The sequence below is a fragment of the Maniola hyperantus genome, chromosome 14 (genome assembly GCF_902806685.2).
Source record: "Maniola hyperantus chromosome 14, iAphHyp1.2, whole genome shotgun sequence".
In the NCBI taxonomy this organism is placed as follows: Eukaryota; Metazoa; Arthropoda; class Insecta; order Lepidoptera; family Nymphalidae; genus Maniola; species Maniola hyperantus.
The window spans coordinates 9443862-9463885 of NC_048549.1; the positions used below are offsets into that span (position 1 = coordinate 9443862).

At 38.1% G+C, this 20024-nt stretch overlaps 1 protein-coding gene across 1 annotated transcript in view; it reads left to right on the forward strand.

The window, feature by feature from the left end:
* Positions 1 to 20024, forward strand: part of LOC117988584 (ATP-binding cassette sub-family G member 1) — a 69175-nt gene that overhangs the window by 45552 nt on the left and 3599 nt on the right. The window contains exons 4-10 of the mRNA XM_034975741.2: positions 254 to 511; positions 1648 to 1834; positions 9168 to 9282; positions 10193 to 10573; positions 12958 to 13122; positions 13858 to 14114; positions 19796 to 19917. Coding sequence (XP_034831632.1) covers positions 254 to 511; positions 1648 to 1834; positions 9168 to 9282; positions 10193 to 10573; positions 12958 to 13122; positions 13858 to 14114; positions 19796 to 19917 — 1485 coding nt within the window. The remainder of the gene's footprint in view (positions 1 to 253; positions 512 to 1647; positions 1835 to 9167; positions 9283 to 10192; positions 10574 to 12957; positions 13123 to 13857; positions 14115 to 19795; positions 19918 to 20024) is intronic.

The following is a 20024-nucleotide window of genomic DNA, read 5'->3' on the forward strand; positions in this document are numbered from 1 at the left end:
GCGCGTGGCCGCCATTTTAGTGACGTCAGCACTAGACTGAAGTTTTGAGCTGATGGTAGGTATATTTTTATTTCGGCTGACGTCAAAATGACGTAATTTATAGGTTCCAGCGCAATTTTTGTCACCTATTTATGGCTACATCATTGAAGCTTAGGTAGGTACTTAGCAAGCACAGCTTATATTCAGGAGCTAAACTTGGACAATACATTTTAAGCGGACGAAGTAAACTTCTAGGTTGTCAATATTCCAACAGGTCCGGAGGAATCACAGGCGAGCTTCTAGTGAATGGACAGATTCGTGATGAGCAGCAGTTCCAAAGATCATCATGTTACATCACACAAGAGGACCTCCTGCAACCATTGCTCACAGTGCGTGAAGCTATGGACGTCGCAGCCAAATTCAAACTGCCAAAGGGCGTGAAGATTCCCTCAGAGGAAATACTACAGCAGCTTGGCTTGTTAGAACACCAACACACTAAGACTGATCTACTTTCTGGAGGACAGAAGAAAAGGTAACTATGAATACTTTACGTATGTTACTAGCTAATCATGACTCCATCGCCGGCTCACTACAGAGCACGGGTATGCTCTCAGAGTGAGAAGGGTTTTGACCATAGTCTACTACGCTGGCCAAGTGTGGATTGGCAGACTTAACACACTTTTGAGAACATTATGGAGAACTCAGGCATGCAGATTTCCTCACGATGTTTTCCTTCGCCGTTAAAGCAAGTGATATTTAATTACTTAAAACGCTAAAACTTTGTTTTAAAATCCGTAATTTTGAATTTTAATGGATCTAAATCCGGTGAGGAATTAATTCCGCAGTGCGTGCGCTTCTATGTAGTTCTCTTTGCGGAAAAACGCACGGAAATTTACCATAATGCGCGCTAAATTTACCGTTGTGCGCGCTAGCTCTAACTACTACTTCCCGAGAATCACAGCCGTACATAAAATTGTATTATACGAGTTTTACGGTTTCAAGGACCAATAATATCGATCCAGGTCATATAGGTAACCAAGTCACTACAGTAAATTATAAGTAACAATGAACCACGGAAGGTTAAAATGACTATTTGCATAACAGCCGCTGATGCAATGGTTAATTAATAAACAATCGGTTAAACTAACTATTGTTTTGCTATTCAACTACTGTTGCAAAATATGGCAAACGCATTGTTCGGCAATGTTAAGACTAAACATACCCAATGCTTAGGTACATAAATTATTATTATTATTCAGTCACTGTAAATTCTGTAAAATATGAAAAAGTCATAATATTAATTAAGATTCAGCATGCCCAGTAAAACCGCGAAAAAACCATAACGAATTTTACTTACTGGTTTTGAACTTATTGGTTTTAAAACGAGAACACTGGATTCGACGGCATAGGTACCTACTTACCTTCTTATAAAATCATCAGACGTCCAATGATTACGTCTCTTATAAAGACTCCTACACGCCACGGTCGTCCGCCGAGCGCCTGAATCTAGCGGCTCCCTGCGTTCGTTTGTGCTGTTCACCTAGTGGGGGGTGTTCAAACGCTGCGCTTTCCGGTGCGAGGTCGCCATTCTAGCACCTTATCTCTCTCTTATAAACTCTTAGAAACCTGTACCTACTCTTTTATAAAATTGCTTTCTTTACCTTCTAGGTTGGCAATAGCTCTAGAACTAGTAAACAATCCACCAGTATTCTTCCTCGATGAGCCGACAAGTGGTTTGGACAACGTCACAACGGTGCAGTGCGTTAAACTGCTCAAGCAGTTGGCGCGACAGGGGAGGACGGTGGTGTGCACTATCCATCAGCCACCAGCATCGCTGTTTGAACTATTTGACCAGGTAAGAATCTTTCTGTTTCTTTTGAGACGATAGTTATCAGGGGTAGGGACACGCATCAAGCTCAAGACAAATTATAGAGCAACGGAGACTTGCTATATACTCGTAGTTACCTTTTTTCTGGTGCAGTTTGGCAACAAGAGCGCCATACTACCTATATTTACATAATTATTATTATGAAGTTCCTAAGAATGAAGCTAATACAAAAACCGATAGAAATTACCGTCCAAAAGTGTTGGAGTGGTCCGCTGGTTACACACGGCAGAAGACCACGGCGTGTGGAAGTCACTACAAGAGACCTATGTCCAGCAATCGACGTCTATCAGTTGACGGCGAAGAGTGAGCTTATAATATTGAGGGTGTAACATATTATTCGAACTAAGTAGATAATTGGTGGATAATGAAGAGATGAGTAGTAGATAGAACGCGTCAATAAATAATACACATTGTAGAGTACCCAAGAGTGAATAGGTAGATTTAAATACAACTTATGACAATAAGAACAGAATTTATACTGAATACAAGGGTTTTCCTGAATTAATCTGAATTGGTCGTATGACGTAGCTAATATATTAGATACTTATGATGGTTTAGTGTAGTGAAAAGGGCTAATACCTAAATAACTGTCTAAATATGATCAAACGGAACTCATTTACCTCCTATCAAATGAGACTTCGCGAACATTCGCGAAGATTTATTGCAACAGATTTTGAGGTTAATATTATATCAAAACCTATTGCGCTATAACATTAATAACGTAACTTTGAATTAGTATCAGGCTGTGCTAACGATCTTTTTTGTCGATATAATATATAAATTATTGTAGTATATAAGTGTCAATATTAACATAATATACATGGAAAGGAAAGTAACAAGACCAGTGATGTGAACTGAGTATTTCTCTGCAAAAAAGCAATTTATTTTTTGGTAGAAGATTAAACCTATTGCGAAATCCAGTAAGATATTATTGCCACCTGCCAGGAAAAACATCATAAGAATAATAACATATCTACAAACTAGATGAATGTGTCGATATTTTTTTAATATATTTTATTGTACCAGAAACATTTACAATAAAGAGAATATGACCTTGTTGACAAACATTTTTAAGGTTGGATAAAATCTTTTACGCACTCTTCTGTAAAGTTACGAAAAATGAGATACGATGTTTTTCCTTGCAGGGTGTCGTTAGGTATACAAACTAGCTCTTTTTATTATGTAATCTTCCACGTGGTTTTACATTTTTTAAAGATTCTGTACTTATTTCTCATACTTAATCCTTCTTTATAGACTGGGGGTCAATATTATAGATTTGGTAAGGATTCCAGATATCGCTCTGATACTGGATTCACGGGATAAGGGCAACTCTTTGATGATAAATGTGTCAGTCTACCTTTGCTCAGAATAGTTAGCAAGTCATGCCCTCCTAATGTCTAATGATATTATTGAGAAAACCTACAATCAAACTCCCAAGTTTCCTGATCCAGCGGTTGGAGCAGATGTCAGTCAGTATTCCCCTTTATAAATGTATGATTACTATTAAATCAGGAAGTTACATGATACATCACATTTACCACATGACAGAGAATGATAAAAAAAATAGGTCAAATGCAATGAGCGAGAGGAGGTAATATAATAATGACTAATGATTTACATCCCGATATTTAATGATTTCATTCAACACTGTTTTATACAAAATGATTGCAATCTTCAATAATCTTGATCGTTTTGCCATTTATCATGTTTAAATAAACATACATAAGTGCGTTATGTTACTGGTCGATTGAACGAAATCGATTTAATCAATAACCACTAACAACCAATAATGTCACTTGTAGGTATTAAGTAATATTATAATGCAATGTAGTTACGAGTATCTTGCTTTAGTTTGCGCAATTGTTATTGAAGACTTTTGTTGTAACTTTTAGATATTAGAAATACTTAATACTTACTTGAAATACTTGTTGAAACTTTTTATTTATTCGTAAAATTTTAATAGGACTGAAAACATGATTCGGAAATGTTAGTAGGTATAGTTACTTGTTCTATGCACTACTTGCAAATGTTTTACAGTACGCGGCAGAGAGTACATTGACCTTTAGAAGAAGATAGCAGATTTGTAGAGCATTGTCTCTGTCGTTGAGACTGACAAAACGTCATATAGGTATGAGTGACAGAGACAACGCTCTACAAAGCAGAAATGTCATTCTAAAGGCCGATGTACCTCTAGTCTCTACGTTACTTTCTGCTACAGTGTACGACACGTAGGTAAATATAGAGAAGTTCCATTCTCCATCTCCTAAAATTTTGGTACGATTTTCACCCAATTTAACTGTGATCAACCTGACAGCAGTAAAACTCACACCCTATCAAAAAAACCGGTCAAGCGTGAGTCTGACTCGCACATGCCATCGTACAAGATATAATATAATGCTAACACTATGTGCTAACATTATGTGGAATACTGCAAGGTAATAACCACGGAACAGAACGGACAGCGCTATCTATATTATGTGATCTAAATAATATATAAAAGGAAAAGGTGACTGACTGACTCATCTATCAACGCACAGCTCAAACTACTGGACAGATCGGGCTGTTTGGCATGCAGATAACTATTATGAAGTAGGCATCCGCTAAGAAAGGATTATAGAAAATTCAACCCCGGAGAAATAGGGGTTTGAAATTTATGAAGTCCACGCGGACGAAGTCACGAGCTAGTTTACTTTTTTTTTCTTAAGTTGTTCTATAATACCTAGGCCTGCCTGCCTGCCAAATTTCATGATTCTAGGTCAACGGGAACTGGGAAGTACTCTATAAACCTACATTAAACCTACCTATCGGCAGATTAGTCATTTCGATAACAAACAAAATGATATCACTAACTGGCACAATAATTTACACGGTTTACAATAATTTATACTAGTTATTGAGCTCTTATAAAAGCAAAAAAGTTACGCAATTTTTTTTGAATTTTGTACTAATTGCAGCTTGTAGGTGCTTATATAAGACTTAGCTCACAGAAAATTATACTCTTAGTTCATTATGTAGGGTCAATAATAATTAATGCATTAAAGCTTTTTATAGTTGTATGTCTTTTTTCTTGTACCTTTATTTGTATTTAAATTTATTATTAATCATCTAGTTAGTGTAAGTGGCACTGCCGTTCTAATTAGATATAAAATAAATAAAATAAATAGTTAGTAGGTACCTACTGACGTGGTTATGGTTATCACTTATTCTAATCTACCTACCCTAATAATATTATAAGTGATTACATTATTTCAAGATAATTAAGACGTCCATAAGACGTCACTATTTTTAACCGAATCTTCTTATCCAATGTTACCTATAAATGTTACCGTGCGACAAGACTATCTTGGCGCGTGGCGAAAATCGGAACTAACGTTGCCGTCAAGGCGTCAAGTGTCCCCTTTGTGTTCTAAGCAATCTAAGCCTTTGTTCTCCAACAGCGCCCCCTGTCAACGTCATTGAAGTGCCAAGAGAGCCTTGCCGCACTGTAGTAAAATCCAGGGACTAAAATTAGACGAAATCGTCACCGTCACCACTAGGGTTGGTGAGGATTCGTCTTCCACAATCTTCTTCCCGATAATTTGGATGGACTCTTTAGTGGACAATTGGCCTAAGGATTTTATATGCTACAAGTCGAGATGGTAATCGGGGAGGGAACGCCCCGCACACCCGTACAGCCCCCGCGCTAACCTGGTGCGGGCGTGCGCGAGTGTGCGGGGCGTCCCCCCGCCTCGTACCCCGATTGTCATCTCAACCTGTGGCGGACTATTGGTTCTTTTTTCTTGTTTAAACATACCTAGATATCTAACATTATAGGTAGGTAGGTAGATACATAATATATTATGTAAGTATCTTGTAGGTATAATTTTTCATAATATCCTTTCATGTAGGTAGTTACTTAGTTCATAAAGAACTCGGAATAATGATCAGTATCGGCATCAATACAATGGTTACAAAGAAAATCCATGTTATTGAGATTTATTATGACTCAGATAATTGAATAGCACCATTGATTGACGTGATAGATAGCGTGCGGTGCGCAGCTTCCCAGTTACATAATTAAGATAATCAAGTGCTTGTGATTTACCGAGTGCCCATAATACGCGACAGGTCGAGATGGCAATCGGGGAGGAAACGTCCTGCACACCCACACAACCCCAGCGTACGGGGCGTCTCCCCGCCTGATACCGCGATTGCCATCTCGACCTGTTGCGGACTGTAGTTTCTTCTATTGTTTGACTTTGACCTAGTCATGGTGTCTTCTTTTAATTTCTCGTTTAATACACGTCATCATTATGATCAATCCATTGCCGGTCCACTACTGAGCACGGGTCTCCTCCACACCGCGCGGGCCAAGTGTGGATTGGCAGACTTCACACACCTTTGAGATCATTATGGAGAACTCGCAGGCACGCAGGTTTTCCGCGAGTCAAGATGTTTTCCTACACCGTTCCACAAAGGAGGTCGGGAGTTCAATCCCGGGCCTTTTGATTGATTGATTGATTGATGGATGGATGGATGGATGGATGGATGGATAGATAGATAGATAGATAAAATAAATACGATTGTAGTACGGAACCATCAATGCGCGAGTCTGACTCGCCCTTGGCCACTTTTTTTAGGGTTCCGTACCTCAAAAGGAAAAACGGAACCCTTATAGGATCACTTTGTTGTCTGTCTGTCCGTCCGTCCGTCCGTCTGTCTGTCTGTCAAGAAACCTACAGTGTACTTCCCGTTGACCTAGAATCATGAAATTTGGCAGTGTAGCTGAAGGGTTGATGTAATGAAGAACCAGCTACATATAGTGATGTTTATTTTACACTTTACAATTGATATGTTATATGTAATACAGACGGGCTCGCGAGCTTTATATAATACAATGGTAGAAGATGTTGACGTGACGAGCGGATGATAGGGAATGTGGAATCTTGTAACGTGCGTGACCAGGAGGATTCTCTACTGCGTTCCAAATTTGAATATTGTTGTGTGGCAGCTGCGAAGTTTTCCTAATAGCTGCCAGCCAAGTAACGGTAGAGGTTGCACCTCTACAGCAGGTAGGTAGATCTTATAGCTGACATTTGGGGAAAAATCTGAAAACCGTAAATTTAGGGTTAGATCACACAAAAAAAAAAAATTGTGGTCATGAACTAATAATTAGTATTTTCAACTTTCGAAGTGAGTGACTATATCAAGTGGGGTATCATATGAAAGGTCTTCACCTGTACATTCTAAAACAGATTTTTATGCATCATAGTTTTTGAATTATCGTGCAAAATGTCGAAAAAATACGACTGTAGTACGGAACCCTCATTGCGCGAGCCTGACTCGTACTTGGCCGGTTTTTTTAGCTTCATTTCCTGGACTATAGACGAAGTGATAACGCGTTTTGGGAGAAGACGTAAAAGAAAAATTGATTTTGTTATTTAGATATAGGTATTTTTATGTACAGTAATTACTTACACACATTAATAAATTACCTAATTTTTACTTGTATCTATCATCTATGAATATAAAATTAAATTATAACTTCTTGTGACTTGACCACGACTATGTGACCCCCCCCCGGCACCAAAGCTGGATCCGCCCTTGATTAGCACTCAGTAGGTAGATGATGGCCGCGACTTCGTCCGCGTGGATTTAGTTTTTTATCTACACTCACAGCATCTTAAAATCCTGATTAATCTAAATGCGTTGAAAAACCCAAACTTCCATATAAAAACTATTATGTTATTGTTATGTAATATTCCATAATCTACCGATGGTCTATAATTAGATTTCTTTGATTAGACTACAGCTGTTATGGTTTCTAAGATTTGGCTATTACATATCAATTTTCGTCTCGCACTGGGCGGTTGGGCGGTTTTTTTCCATGTTTTTTCTCTTCTTTAAAGCTGCCATTTAGGGCTATCAAGCTGTCAAAGATATAAAAGATAATTTGATATAATTGATCCCAGTTGATCCAATAAGTATTTTGTTTCATTGGGTATGGGTAATAGAGAGAGCCAGCGCGTGCCAGACCTTCCTTATTTTATAAAAACTGAAAGTTTCTCTGCGTATTGTCGCCAACACTGTCTTCGGACTAGTATTAGAAATCAACATCATACATTGCCAGACGCTTAGTGTCATGTAATTCACCTTTAGGGCGTTTGTGCACTAATCCGTGAAATCACGGATTCCGTAAAAATATCAATCGAATAAGTAGGTAGGTAAAATACTTGTATGACGGCTACTTTTAAGAATCACGGATACAAACCGAATACGGATCAGACAGACGCCCTTAGTATTAAACTATTCTGGAGAAAATATAAAAAAATTAGACTTTATACTTTGACGTAAGATTTTTTACATCTTTATAACCTGTTATCACCATGATCCAAACAAACGTTCCTCCCAGTGTTGGGGACAATACGCAGAGAAACTTTCAGCTTTTATAAAATACTAGCGACCCGAACTGGCTTCGCATGGGTGCAGTAGATGTGGTGTCAGTGAGATTTCAATTTTCTTAGATACCTCTAAATTTTTGAAATGTTTAAAAGATCTACGCGTTCATACATACAGACAGCGGGAAGCGACTTTATTTTATACTATGTAAAGATAAAGAGGAGGGGTGTGGCATACGCTGGCTCTTAGGCCATGATCAAGTAACCCGAGGTCCATTATTTTGACATTCACGAAATTAGTGTGCATTAAATCGACTGTTCATTGCAAACAAAAAAAAAACCATCTCTGCCCGTTTTGAAACAGTGAATTCGCCATCAGAACTTCTTCTGAATTAAAAGGTTGGATGACCAGAGATTAGACAGGTATCTTATAATCATTTGCTTTTGAAGACTTATTTGGAACTTAGCATTCCGGGTGGTAGAATTAGCTAAGTACCTACTATTAAGTATTTCGTGGTTATACATAAAAAATAAACTGATGTGTATATTTATTAGTTTACCAAACGTGTTGAACGTGTTGTTTTTAGAGGCACATTAATTGGCTTTCGGAAAAATACCTACTACTCAGTTTAACTAAGTAGGTACGTTTTTAGGGTTCCGTACCCGAAGAGTGAGTTCGTCTCTCTGTCAGCGGGCAATAACCTCTCTTTAACCATAATAGGTAGAGACCTGAAATTTTCATAGAATGTGCATTTCTATTGCCGCTATAACACAAATTGCCGCCATGAAAATTAAAAAAAGTGTTATTTCTTGTACGGTCGTACGGAACCCTTCCTATACGAGTCCTATTCGCACTTGACCGACATTTAAGTGAAACTTTAATTTAGTTTTTTTTAAATTTGATCTTATTTCTTTTATTTCAGGCGTACATATTAGCAGACGGTTGCTGTATTTACCAGGGCGACACAGATGCGATGGTACCTCATCTGCAGAGCATCGGCCTGGCGTGCCCTAGGCACCACAATCCCGCAGATTTCAGTAAGGTTTATAATATGTTACAATTACGCTCAAAGACCGAAAAGGCTCGTTTAGCGAAAAACAGCTCACAACGCATTGTGATCTGCAAAATTTACACATCCTGAAATTCGTGTTACGGCTCTGAAAACTCTCACGATACTTTGTGGCAATTACAGAAAGAACACAGCGATTTTTAGGGTTCCGTACCTCAAAAGGAAAAACGGAACCCTTACAGGATCACTTTGTTGTCTGTCTGTCTGTCGGTCTGTCAAGAAACCTACTTGGTACTTCCCGTTGACCTAGAATCGTGAAATTTGGCAGGTAGGTAGGTCTTATAGCAGACAGGGGAAAAATCTGAAAACCGTGAATTTGTGGTTACATCACACAAAAATATTAATATGTGGTCATGAAATAATTAGTATTTTCAATTTCCGAAGTAAGGTAACTATATCAAGTGGGGTATCATATGAAATGGCTGTACCTGTATATTCTAAAACAGGTTTTTTAAATGCATTAATAGTTTTTGATTTATCGTGCAAAATGTCGAAATAAATACCCGAGTACGGAACCCTCGGTGCGCGAGTCTGACTCGCACTTGTCAAAAAAATTACCATGCGGTGTCATCTTCTAACTGAAGTTCAGCGGTCAGACGAAGAAAACTTTTGGGGTCTTGCACAATTTTCCTCATTTCTGAGATCCACTCTCTTATATAATCGAACGAACCACTTCCTTCTTTGATGGCCAGGTGACCTTTTTTCGGCTATCTTGCTTTTGATATCAACCGTGGTAACTCGTAGAGAGACCCTCGTTGTAGGTAATCGAAAAATGCAACCTTTCTCCATGCGACGGTCGTCCTGAGCATTCGTTTGTAGTTCGCTTATTTTCTGTACAAAACTGTTATTGCATAATGTTATTTTTTAATCTTTTACAGTAATAGAAGTAACAGAAACCGCGCAGAACATAAAAACCCTGTGCGACGAAATATTGAACGGAAAACTGTACAAATCGGCAAAAGTAGACACCGTCCCAACCGAACCCATAAACAACATGCATCTCAAGGTTTGCTACCAAATAGAAGATGAATGTGAGGAAACAGAAATAGTATTATCAAATGAGAAATGCACGTACAAAGTTAAACAGTACAACGAAGACAGTGAATCAACGACGTCCTTGAGTCAGTTGTCGAGAGATGACTCCTCGATGGCGTGGATGAAGATATCGACCTCGACTTGCAATTATCCAACGACATACTTCCAGCAATTCTCGATATTGCTAGTCAGAATGATGGTGCAAATATCGAGGAATCGGCAAGGTAAGGAATATGCTTTCTTTTAGAATGTTTACTGCAGTCTGCCGGCCTACCTACTCCTTATCACGGCTATGTAATGTAGTTAAGTAGATATAATACGAACAGTAACCACCACATAATTGCGTTACAATACCACCGTACCACAGTTTTTAGATATTAAAACTGTGCCCATAGGTACCATTCCCAGACATGGTAATGCAGCTATCACCCATTTTGTGCTTATGGTGTAGATAAGTAATTTCAGTTAGTTACAATAACAGAATTAGGATTTCGACTGTCATTTGTTCCAACTTTCCGTACATAATCTCTATGCGTGTTCTATCGCCTTTATAATGGGGAGTGCTCTGAAGAGCTTTTTGACCTCATTCCACCCTCATTTTTCTACAACCGCACCACGCGCCACCGTAAGGAATTTCACCTCAGTGTCTGGTGCACTTCGACCGTCCGCTGTGACAGATCCTTCTTTCCACGCAGATGCAAACTGTGGAATCAACTCCCATCGGCGGTGTTCCCACTAGATTACAACATGGGGTTATTCAAGGGGCGGACCAACAGATTCCTAAAAGGCCTTTCTTCTTTCAAATGTTCATGGGCGGCGGTAATCACTTAACATCAGGTGACCCGCCTGCTCGTTTGCTCGCTATCTCTATTTAAAAAAAATTAAGCTTGGTCTGCACACTTAATCGCAGGCTCACAAAACACTAACATATTTTCTAAATTGTTGCGAAGTATGCTGTAGCTACTGAGAAAAAATCTTGAGAAAAATTTTGGGAAAAAAATTATGTAGGTATTGAGTCTAGGATCCATAAGAACCACAAAACCTACTTACCTACATACAGGCCAAACGGCGTTCGAGAACTAGTTTTAAAATAAAATCAAGAATTACTTAACCACAATTTTACACCTTAGGTACAATTACTTTTAACTTAATTGACAGCTCGAGTCTCGACCTCTATAAGTCAAGAATTCTATACAAAAAAATATTACCGTTAATTTGGCATGTTAATAACCTTAGGCTTGTTAATGTCTAATTTAGTATGCAATTCTCACCTTCGTATATAAATAGATATTTATTTTTAAACTAAACAGACACCTACTTTTCAATAAGTGGGTAAAGCTTAGGTCAAAATGTCAAAAGTAGGTTGGTAGGTGGTAGCTCAGTTTGTTTTTGTTCGTAGCATAGATATCTGTAAGTTATTCAAAAATATCGCAATGTGGCAACTATGGGGTTCATAAGAAAGTTCAGAGTCACTTAGCGGGCGATGGAGGGAATTGTGCTTCGAATGTCACTACGGTCATGCTGCTCATGGAGATGAAGAACCAGAGTAAACGCCCAACTGGTTGTAACTTAAAGAAGCAATGGGCACGGCATACGGTTCAAAGAACCGTGAAATAGCCGTTGCGTCCTTACGGTGTTGGAATAGCGGCCAAGCAAGCGCAGCGTTGGCAGGTAGCCAGATGTACAGAGATCAAATGATTCGTTGGGAGCCGCTGGATCCAGGTGGCGCAAACCGTAGCGCGTGGAAGTTCCTTTAAGAGACTTTATATCCAGCACTGGATGTCTACAGTCTACCGCTACTAGAAGACAACAATTGACGCCGAAAACGCGACAATTTTGTATTCAATTTGCTTTCAAAATGGTAGCTTTAGCGTTATTAGCCCTTATTGAATACTTTCTTACATGGTCAAACAAAGAACAAAAGTAGGCCTCGAATACAGTAGCTGCAACTTGATGAGGTCTAGGAATTTATAATACCTCTCAATGAATCACAATGGTAAATCATCACACGGATGTACCTATCGTTATAGATCTATTTGCATACAAACAACCGCGATCGGTGATCGCTAGTCATACTTTACAGTAGGTAATCTACATAATAAAGTTTTGTAAATTCTATACCAATCATAAGCATAGTAATAACGGCATATTTCTGTCAGCTTATGCAGTTGGTATCTACACCTAGCCCACCCACTTAGTTTTAACTCTACGATCTTATTTCAAAGCGATTAATGAACGTTTTTAACCGACTGAAGTGTGCTCCAAGCAGTTTGGTTAAATCACTTTGTCCGCCCATCTGTCTGGCAAAGTTTTTCACCACTAACATCTGAATATTACTGTGTAACCTAAGATTCGAAATCTCGTTCTAAGAATCTGGAAATCTACCTCATTATTATCTTAAAGAACTCCTACCATTATGTGATTAACGGAAATGGATCACGACCCTCAGCAATAATTGCTGAGGGTCGTGATAATAATCAGATAATAATCAGATCTTTATTTAGTGTATTTTCAATTATTGAAAATACACTAAATAAAGATCTGATTCCAGCCAAGCGCTAGTCTATAAACTAAAAAAAACTAACCTACATCTCCCTCTACGTTCCAGCGTTATGGATCCAGACAATCCATCACATTATGTGCGCCGTCCTAGTTGGGTTATGCTTCTTCGGCACGGCCAACGACGGCTCGCAGATGTTCAACCACCTCAAGCTGTGCGTCGGGGTCGTCATATTCTTCGCGTACACGCAGATCATGGTGCCGGTTTTAGTTTGTAAGTATAATATTCAGTATAAAAAAATTCCCCTTACTTAAAGTTTAAAAGTTTAAGGGTATCTGGCAGGGGGTTGCCACGACACTAAGTGTCTGGCAATGCATGACGTGATTTATACTATTCCGAAGAAAATATAAAAAAATAGACTTTATACTTTGATGTAAGATTTTTACACCTTTAGTTATTACCTGTTATCTTCCAAAGCCACCATGATTGAAACAAACGTTCCTCCCAGTGTTGGGGACAATACGCAGAGAAACTTTCAGCGTTTTATAAAATAACGAAGGTCTGGCACGCACTGGTTCTGTTTCTATGAATGATATTATTACGAGAAGCAATAAAAAGTTTGTCATTACTCCTAACACCCATTGTATATTCGGGCGAAAGACTGGCTTCCCATAGCACAGAGGATGCTAGCTTGTGTACAGTTCTTGCAATTCACGAAGGCGAGTGAACTTTAGTTGTAGTTACGTCGGATACGCGAGCATTGCGTAAGTGTGCGTGCATGTCGGAGTTCGGACTAATCAGTCGCGAGCAAGCGCTCGCAAACGCACACATTCAGTATACCTGACTTATACTGATACGATTAAACACAAGTATGAGTCACTCGCCTTCGTGAATTGCAAGAACTGTACCAGGAACTTTGCTTCGCAATAGGACGTTGAATGTTTACTTTATCTATTTTGTATGTACTTTCAAATCAAATAAGGATCATAATATTATGTTTATTTCTAGACCCCCAAGAAGTAAAACTGGTGAAAAAGGAACACTTCAACGGCTGGTACAGCTTACCGCCGTACTATGCCGCGTTGACTGTGTCCAAACTGCCAGTGCAGCTGACTCTGAACATGGTATTCTGTACCATTGTATTCTTCATGGTCGGAGTGCCCTTCGGAGTGGCCAGGTTCATCGTGTTCTGTTTGATCGCCAACATAGTCTCCTTGGTGTCTGAAGGCATCGGGATGGCGATCGGATCAGTTTTCAGTGTCAGGGTATGTAATATTTTAGCTTACTAATTAATTATACCTAATATTCTAGTGCAGTTAACTCTGAATTGGTATTGTCTGTACCATTGTGTTCTTCATGGCCGGAGTGCCCTTCGGAGTGGCCAGGTTCACCGTGTTCTGTTTGATCGCCAACATAGTCTCCTTGGTGTCTGAAGGCATCGGGAAGCCGATCGGCTCAGTTTTCAGTGTCAGGGTACCTATGTAGTATTTTAGATTAATATGTTCCCAGTACAGCTGACACAACACTGAATATGGTATTCTGTACTATCCTATTCTTCATGGTTGGATTGCCGTTCAAAGTCACCGGGTCCATAATGTTTTGTATGATCGACAACCTGCTCTCCTGAGCCAATTATAAAAATCAAAACCGATCAAAAAAATGGGGGATGGCGATCGGATTCTTTTTTGGTGTCAAGAGTACAATTATGTCAAATTTTGCTTACCTTTCAAGTTCCCGGGACAACTGAATCTGAACATGGTACCTTTTGGTACTTCATGGCTGGAGTGGCTAGGTTCATCCAGTTCTGTATGTTGGGATATTTTGATTTTATAGGAAAAATATCAGTAAAAGGAAAAACTTGGACGTCCTGTTTGAGATATATATTTGAAGTAAGTTGAAAAAGTCATCGAACGTAAAACAAAGGATTTTAGAAAAATAAAATAAAAATAAGAATATATTTAAATATAAACAATTTAGTTTAATGCCAGTTCCAACATCCCCCTTTAAACTAAATTGTCTTACAAAAAAAAACTTAACATAACATATTAACACACAAAAAAAAAAAAACTAAGTAAGACCTAAACTACCTATAATTCTACTAGTTGCGATAGGCCCCAGTGGTTTGGTAAGAATATCTGCGGGTATATCACAACTTTTCATATACTCTAAAATAATTGTATTATTACTAACTTTTTCTCGTATAAAATGAAAACGAGTGTCAATATGCTTCGTCCTGCTATGGTGCACAGGATTAGTGCACTCTGACTATCTGACAATATCTTAATTGTAGATATTTTACCCGTAATATCCTCTATAAATTTACGTAAATAACAGGCTTCTTTAGTTGCTGCAGTAAGAGCCATGCACTCAGCTTCAGTGGATGACAGAGCAACAGTTGGTTGTTTCTTTGATTCCCAAGACACTGGTCCACCAGCCAATTTAAAGACATAGCCCGTGTAAGACTTTCTGTCAATTGGACAATTGGCCCAATCAGCATCTGCATACCCTGTTAACGGCTTTCCAGTTTTCCTATATATTAAGGAATACTCTAGTGTACCCTTCAGGTATTGAAGAATCCTCTTTGCTGCTTTCCAATGTTCCGTTGAAAAACACGTATTAAATTGGCTTAAGTAGCTCGTCGCAAATGCTATATCAGGACGTGTATTGACTGCCAAGAACATAAGGCATCCTATTAGATTTCTGTAAGGCAGCAGCAATGACTCACCACAAACGTTTCGTTCTAATTTGCTGTGAGCTAAAGGAGTACTAGCCGACTTACATTCACTCATATTAAATTTGTCCAATATGGACAATATATAATTTGATTGACTAACTTTTATGTAATCTTGATTCCTTTCTATTTGTAATCCTAAATATGACTTCAAATTGCCAAGATCTTTCAAACTAAAATATCTTGACAAGTCATTTTTAACAATGTCAAACGTCACGTCAGAATTATAAAAGACAATTATGTCATCCACGTAGACACCCAATATAACAAGTTCATCACCAAAAAGTTTCGTAAATACACAAGGCTCAGAAGAAGTTCCTACAAAACCTATTTTTGAAAGTACTTCATTCAATTTTTTGTTCCAAGCACGAGGTGCCTGTTTTAGACCATATAGAGATTTGCGAAGCCGGCAAACCCTGTCTTCTTGGCCTTTCACAGAAAAACCAAGAGGTTGTTCCATAAATACTTCTTCTTCCAAATCTCCATAAAGAAAAGCTGTATCAACATCCAGATGTCTCATTTTGAGATCTTCTTCTGCTGCCAATGCAAACAAAGTACGCAGGGAAGAATGACGAATCACAGGCGCAAACGTCTCATGATAATCTATATCTCTTGTTTGATTAAAACCTTTGACCACTAGCCTTGCCTTATACTTGGTTATATTACCATAAGCATCCTTCTTTTGCTTATAAACCCATTTGCAGGGAATAACTTTTTTATTTGGTCTGTCTACTAACTCCCAGGCATTTAACTTCATAAGTGAATTGTATTCATCAGTCATTGCTAAATCCCATTTTTCACCATCTTCTGAATGTATAGCTTCAGAATAGTTTGTTGGTTCACCCGAAACAACATCAGTAGAGACCTGATAAGTTAAAAATTCAGGTGGCTTTCTATTTCTAGATGGGTATCTGGGTTCATTACTTACTTGCGTTTGTTCAGTACAAGAAGACTCTTTATCTATGTTTACAGGAACAGATGATTCTCCTTCTGGACTACAACAATCAACACAATCATAAAATTGATCATCACCAGGTTCAGTATGTTCTTCGAATAGTAATACTGACACCGTATTTTGAACTATAGGTTCTGATGCATTTTCCTTTAAAGGTGTAAAACAATTCTCAAAAAAATTTGCATCTCTTGACTTAATAATACGTCTTGGATTTGCAGGATCCCGAAAAACATAAGTATTAGGATCTTCCGAGTAACCAACAAAAATTGCTTCCTCTGCTTTTAAATCTAGTTTCCTTCTTTGACATGAAGGTACATGAACTAGAGCTCTACATCCAAATACTCTTAAGTGACTTAGATCACTTTTCCGACCACTCCACTTATCATAAGGTATTTTGCCACTCAAAGCTCGATGAGGGGACCTATTCTTCAAATAGACAGCAACTTGGAAAGCATCTTCCCAGTATGCTTTAGATAGTGAGCTTTCAGCCAACATTGATCTCGCCTTCTCTGTTATTGTACGATTTGTACGTTCAGCAACTCCATTTTGCTGTGGGCTATAAGGCGTTGTTACTTGGTGCTCAATCCCATTCGAAGAAAGGTAATCAGAAAACTCGTTATTTACATATTCTTTTCCTCCATCGGTTCTAAGAGTCTTTATTTGAAAACCTAATTGTTTTTCAACTAGAGCACGAAATAATAAAAATTTATTCTTTACCTCAGTTTTAGAAGATAAAAAATAAGCAAAAATCTTGCGAGTATAATCATCTATGAAAGTTAAAACATAAACGTTTCCTTGAAAAGATGTCGTGGACATTGGTCCGCATAAATCACTATGGATTAGTTCTAAAGGTGATGACGCCCTATTATACGCTACGTTTTTAAACGGTTTTCTGGCTTGTTTGCCTTTTACGCAAGCGATGCAACTATTTTTATCAACCTTAGTAAAATCTACTCCTACCTGATGATTCTTCAATTGATTCATGCCTATGCGACATAAGTGTCCTAACCGTTTATGCCAGAGCTGATACTTGCTCAGACAGTCATAGTGCACCTCATACGCAATATTTTCACTATTCATCTTAGGTGGAATATTAACAGTACCATCAACTATGTACAGTCCACCACAGGGCGAAGCATGAAGGACAGAATCACCTGAAACACAAAAAGTATCATTTTTATAAAAACTACATCCTCTCTTGTCGAAAACACATACAAAACCTTTATCAATAACTTTCTGTACAGATAGTAAATTAGCCTTTAAATCTGGTACCAGGGCAACATCACTTATTGTTTTTACTACATCACCAGGTGTCTTAATAGAAATATTTCCTATTCCACAGCATTTAACGCTTTCACCATTTGCAACAGTTATATTTCCAGTATGCATTGACCTAATGTCCCGAAACCAATCTTTTCTGAAAGTCATATGTTTTGTAGCTCCAGAATCTACGTACCAAACATCCTTATTTGAAAAATTAGCAGTAAGTGCTGTGACCGAATCCATGACCTCATTTGCTACACTTATTTTTTCTTTATTACGTCGCTGAGGACAATCCGGGCGTTTATGCCCTGGTACGTTACAGTCATAGCAAATAATCATTTTACTTGGTTTGGGTTTCATTCCTTTGGCCTGGAAAACTGTATTTGTTGGTATGGTGTCATTTTTAGACATTTCATTTAATAGTTTTGTTTTGACCAAATCGGAAGTAATATCGATGTTGCAGTTTTCAAGTGCCATAATCAATGGCTCATATTTCGATGTGAGACCTCCTAGTAATATAGCTGCAATCGATTTGTCTTCTATTACTTTGTCTATGTCAGCTAGGTCTTGTGCCGTTGACAGAACTGCATCTATATATTGTTCAATATTTTCAAAGTCTGAAAGACTTAATCTATAAAGCTTACGCTCTAAGGCTAGCCTTCGGCCCATACCTTTATCCTCAAAAGCTGCCTTCAGGGCTTCCCATGCTTCGGCTGCAGTTTTTGCACATCTTACATGTGTAATAGCTGCACCGTCTAATGTTAAGCATATTTTAGCCAGAGCCTTAGCGTCATTCCTTATCTTAACTGGTGCAGCGGTCGTATCTCCTTCTGGATACCCAACTATAGGAAACCAAAGGTCCTCATGTAACAAATAATTTTGCATTTTAAATTTCCAAGTTGGATATCCTTCTCTATTTTTGAGACTAAACGGAGGAACTGACGAAGAATGTAACATCTTGTTACAACTTAAATCTCCGCTTGCTTGTGACATTTGGAAAGAAAAAATATAAATAAAGCAATTATGGACAATTAATACCACTTTTCACTTTTATTTTTCCACCTAGAGCCTCGTGCTGATAACGTGTTGGGATATTTTGATTTTATAGGCAAAATATCAGTAAAAGGAAAAACTTGGACGTCCTGTTTGAGATATATATTTGAAGTAAGTTGAAAAAGTCATCGAACGTAAAACAAAGGATTTTAGAAAAATAAAATAAAAATAAGAATATATTTAAATATAAACAATTTAGTTTAATGCCAGTTCCAACACTGTATCATCGGCAACATCGCTCTTTGGTGTTCATCAAGCATCGATTTGACAGTCGGATCTGTTTTCAAGTTCCTGGGAGAACTTATGTTTGGTTTCCTACCGGGATAATTTGACTTTCTGTCAAATATAGTATCCACAAAGTTAGTGGTAGGTAGACTAAAGACTAGTGTATACAGGGAGAGGTACCTTACCTATTAAAAAAATTCAACTAATTATTGAAAATTAAACGAAACTAGGTAAAATAGGTTATAAGAAATTAACAAAATCGCAAATCATGGAGTTTATTTGCCCATATTGTCTGTCTGTCGTGTCTGTCCTAAGAACAGTAAGAACAGTAAGAAAACCTAAGTATAGGGTACTTCCCGTTGACCTAGAATCATGAAATTTGGCAGGTAGATAGGTCTTATAGCACAAGTAAAGTAATAAATCCGAAAACCGTGAATTTGTTGTTACATCATTAAAAAAAATTAAAATGTATTCACGAACAAATAATTTGTATTTTCAAATTTCAAAGTAAGATAACTATAATTATGAAAGGACTTTACCTGATCATTCTAAAAAAGATTTTTATATATTTTATGGATAGTACTTAAATAGTTTTTGATTTATCGTACAAAATGTCAAAAATAAATAACGGACTACGGAAACCTCGGTGCGCGAGTCTGACTCACACTTGGCCGGTTTTAAGTTATTAGTAGCTGATATTTAATTTGTTACTATTTCAGAATGGATGCGCCATCGGGCCAGCAGCGATCGCCCCATTCCTCGGGCTGGCCATTTACGGCTTCGACTTCGCCCACAGAATCCCCCTCATCATGAACATCATCATGAAGACCTCTTTCATCAGGTATGTACATTGTACCTACATCCTTAATGCACACCACAAAAACAAAAATACGGATACGGGTTATTCGTATTTTTGTTAAAATATGGGGCCGATTCTCTTGTACACAA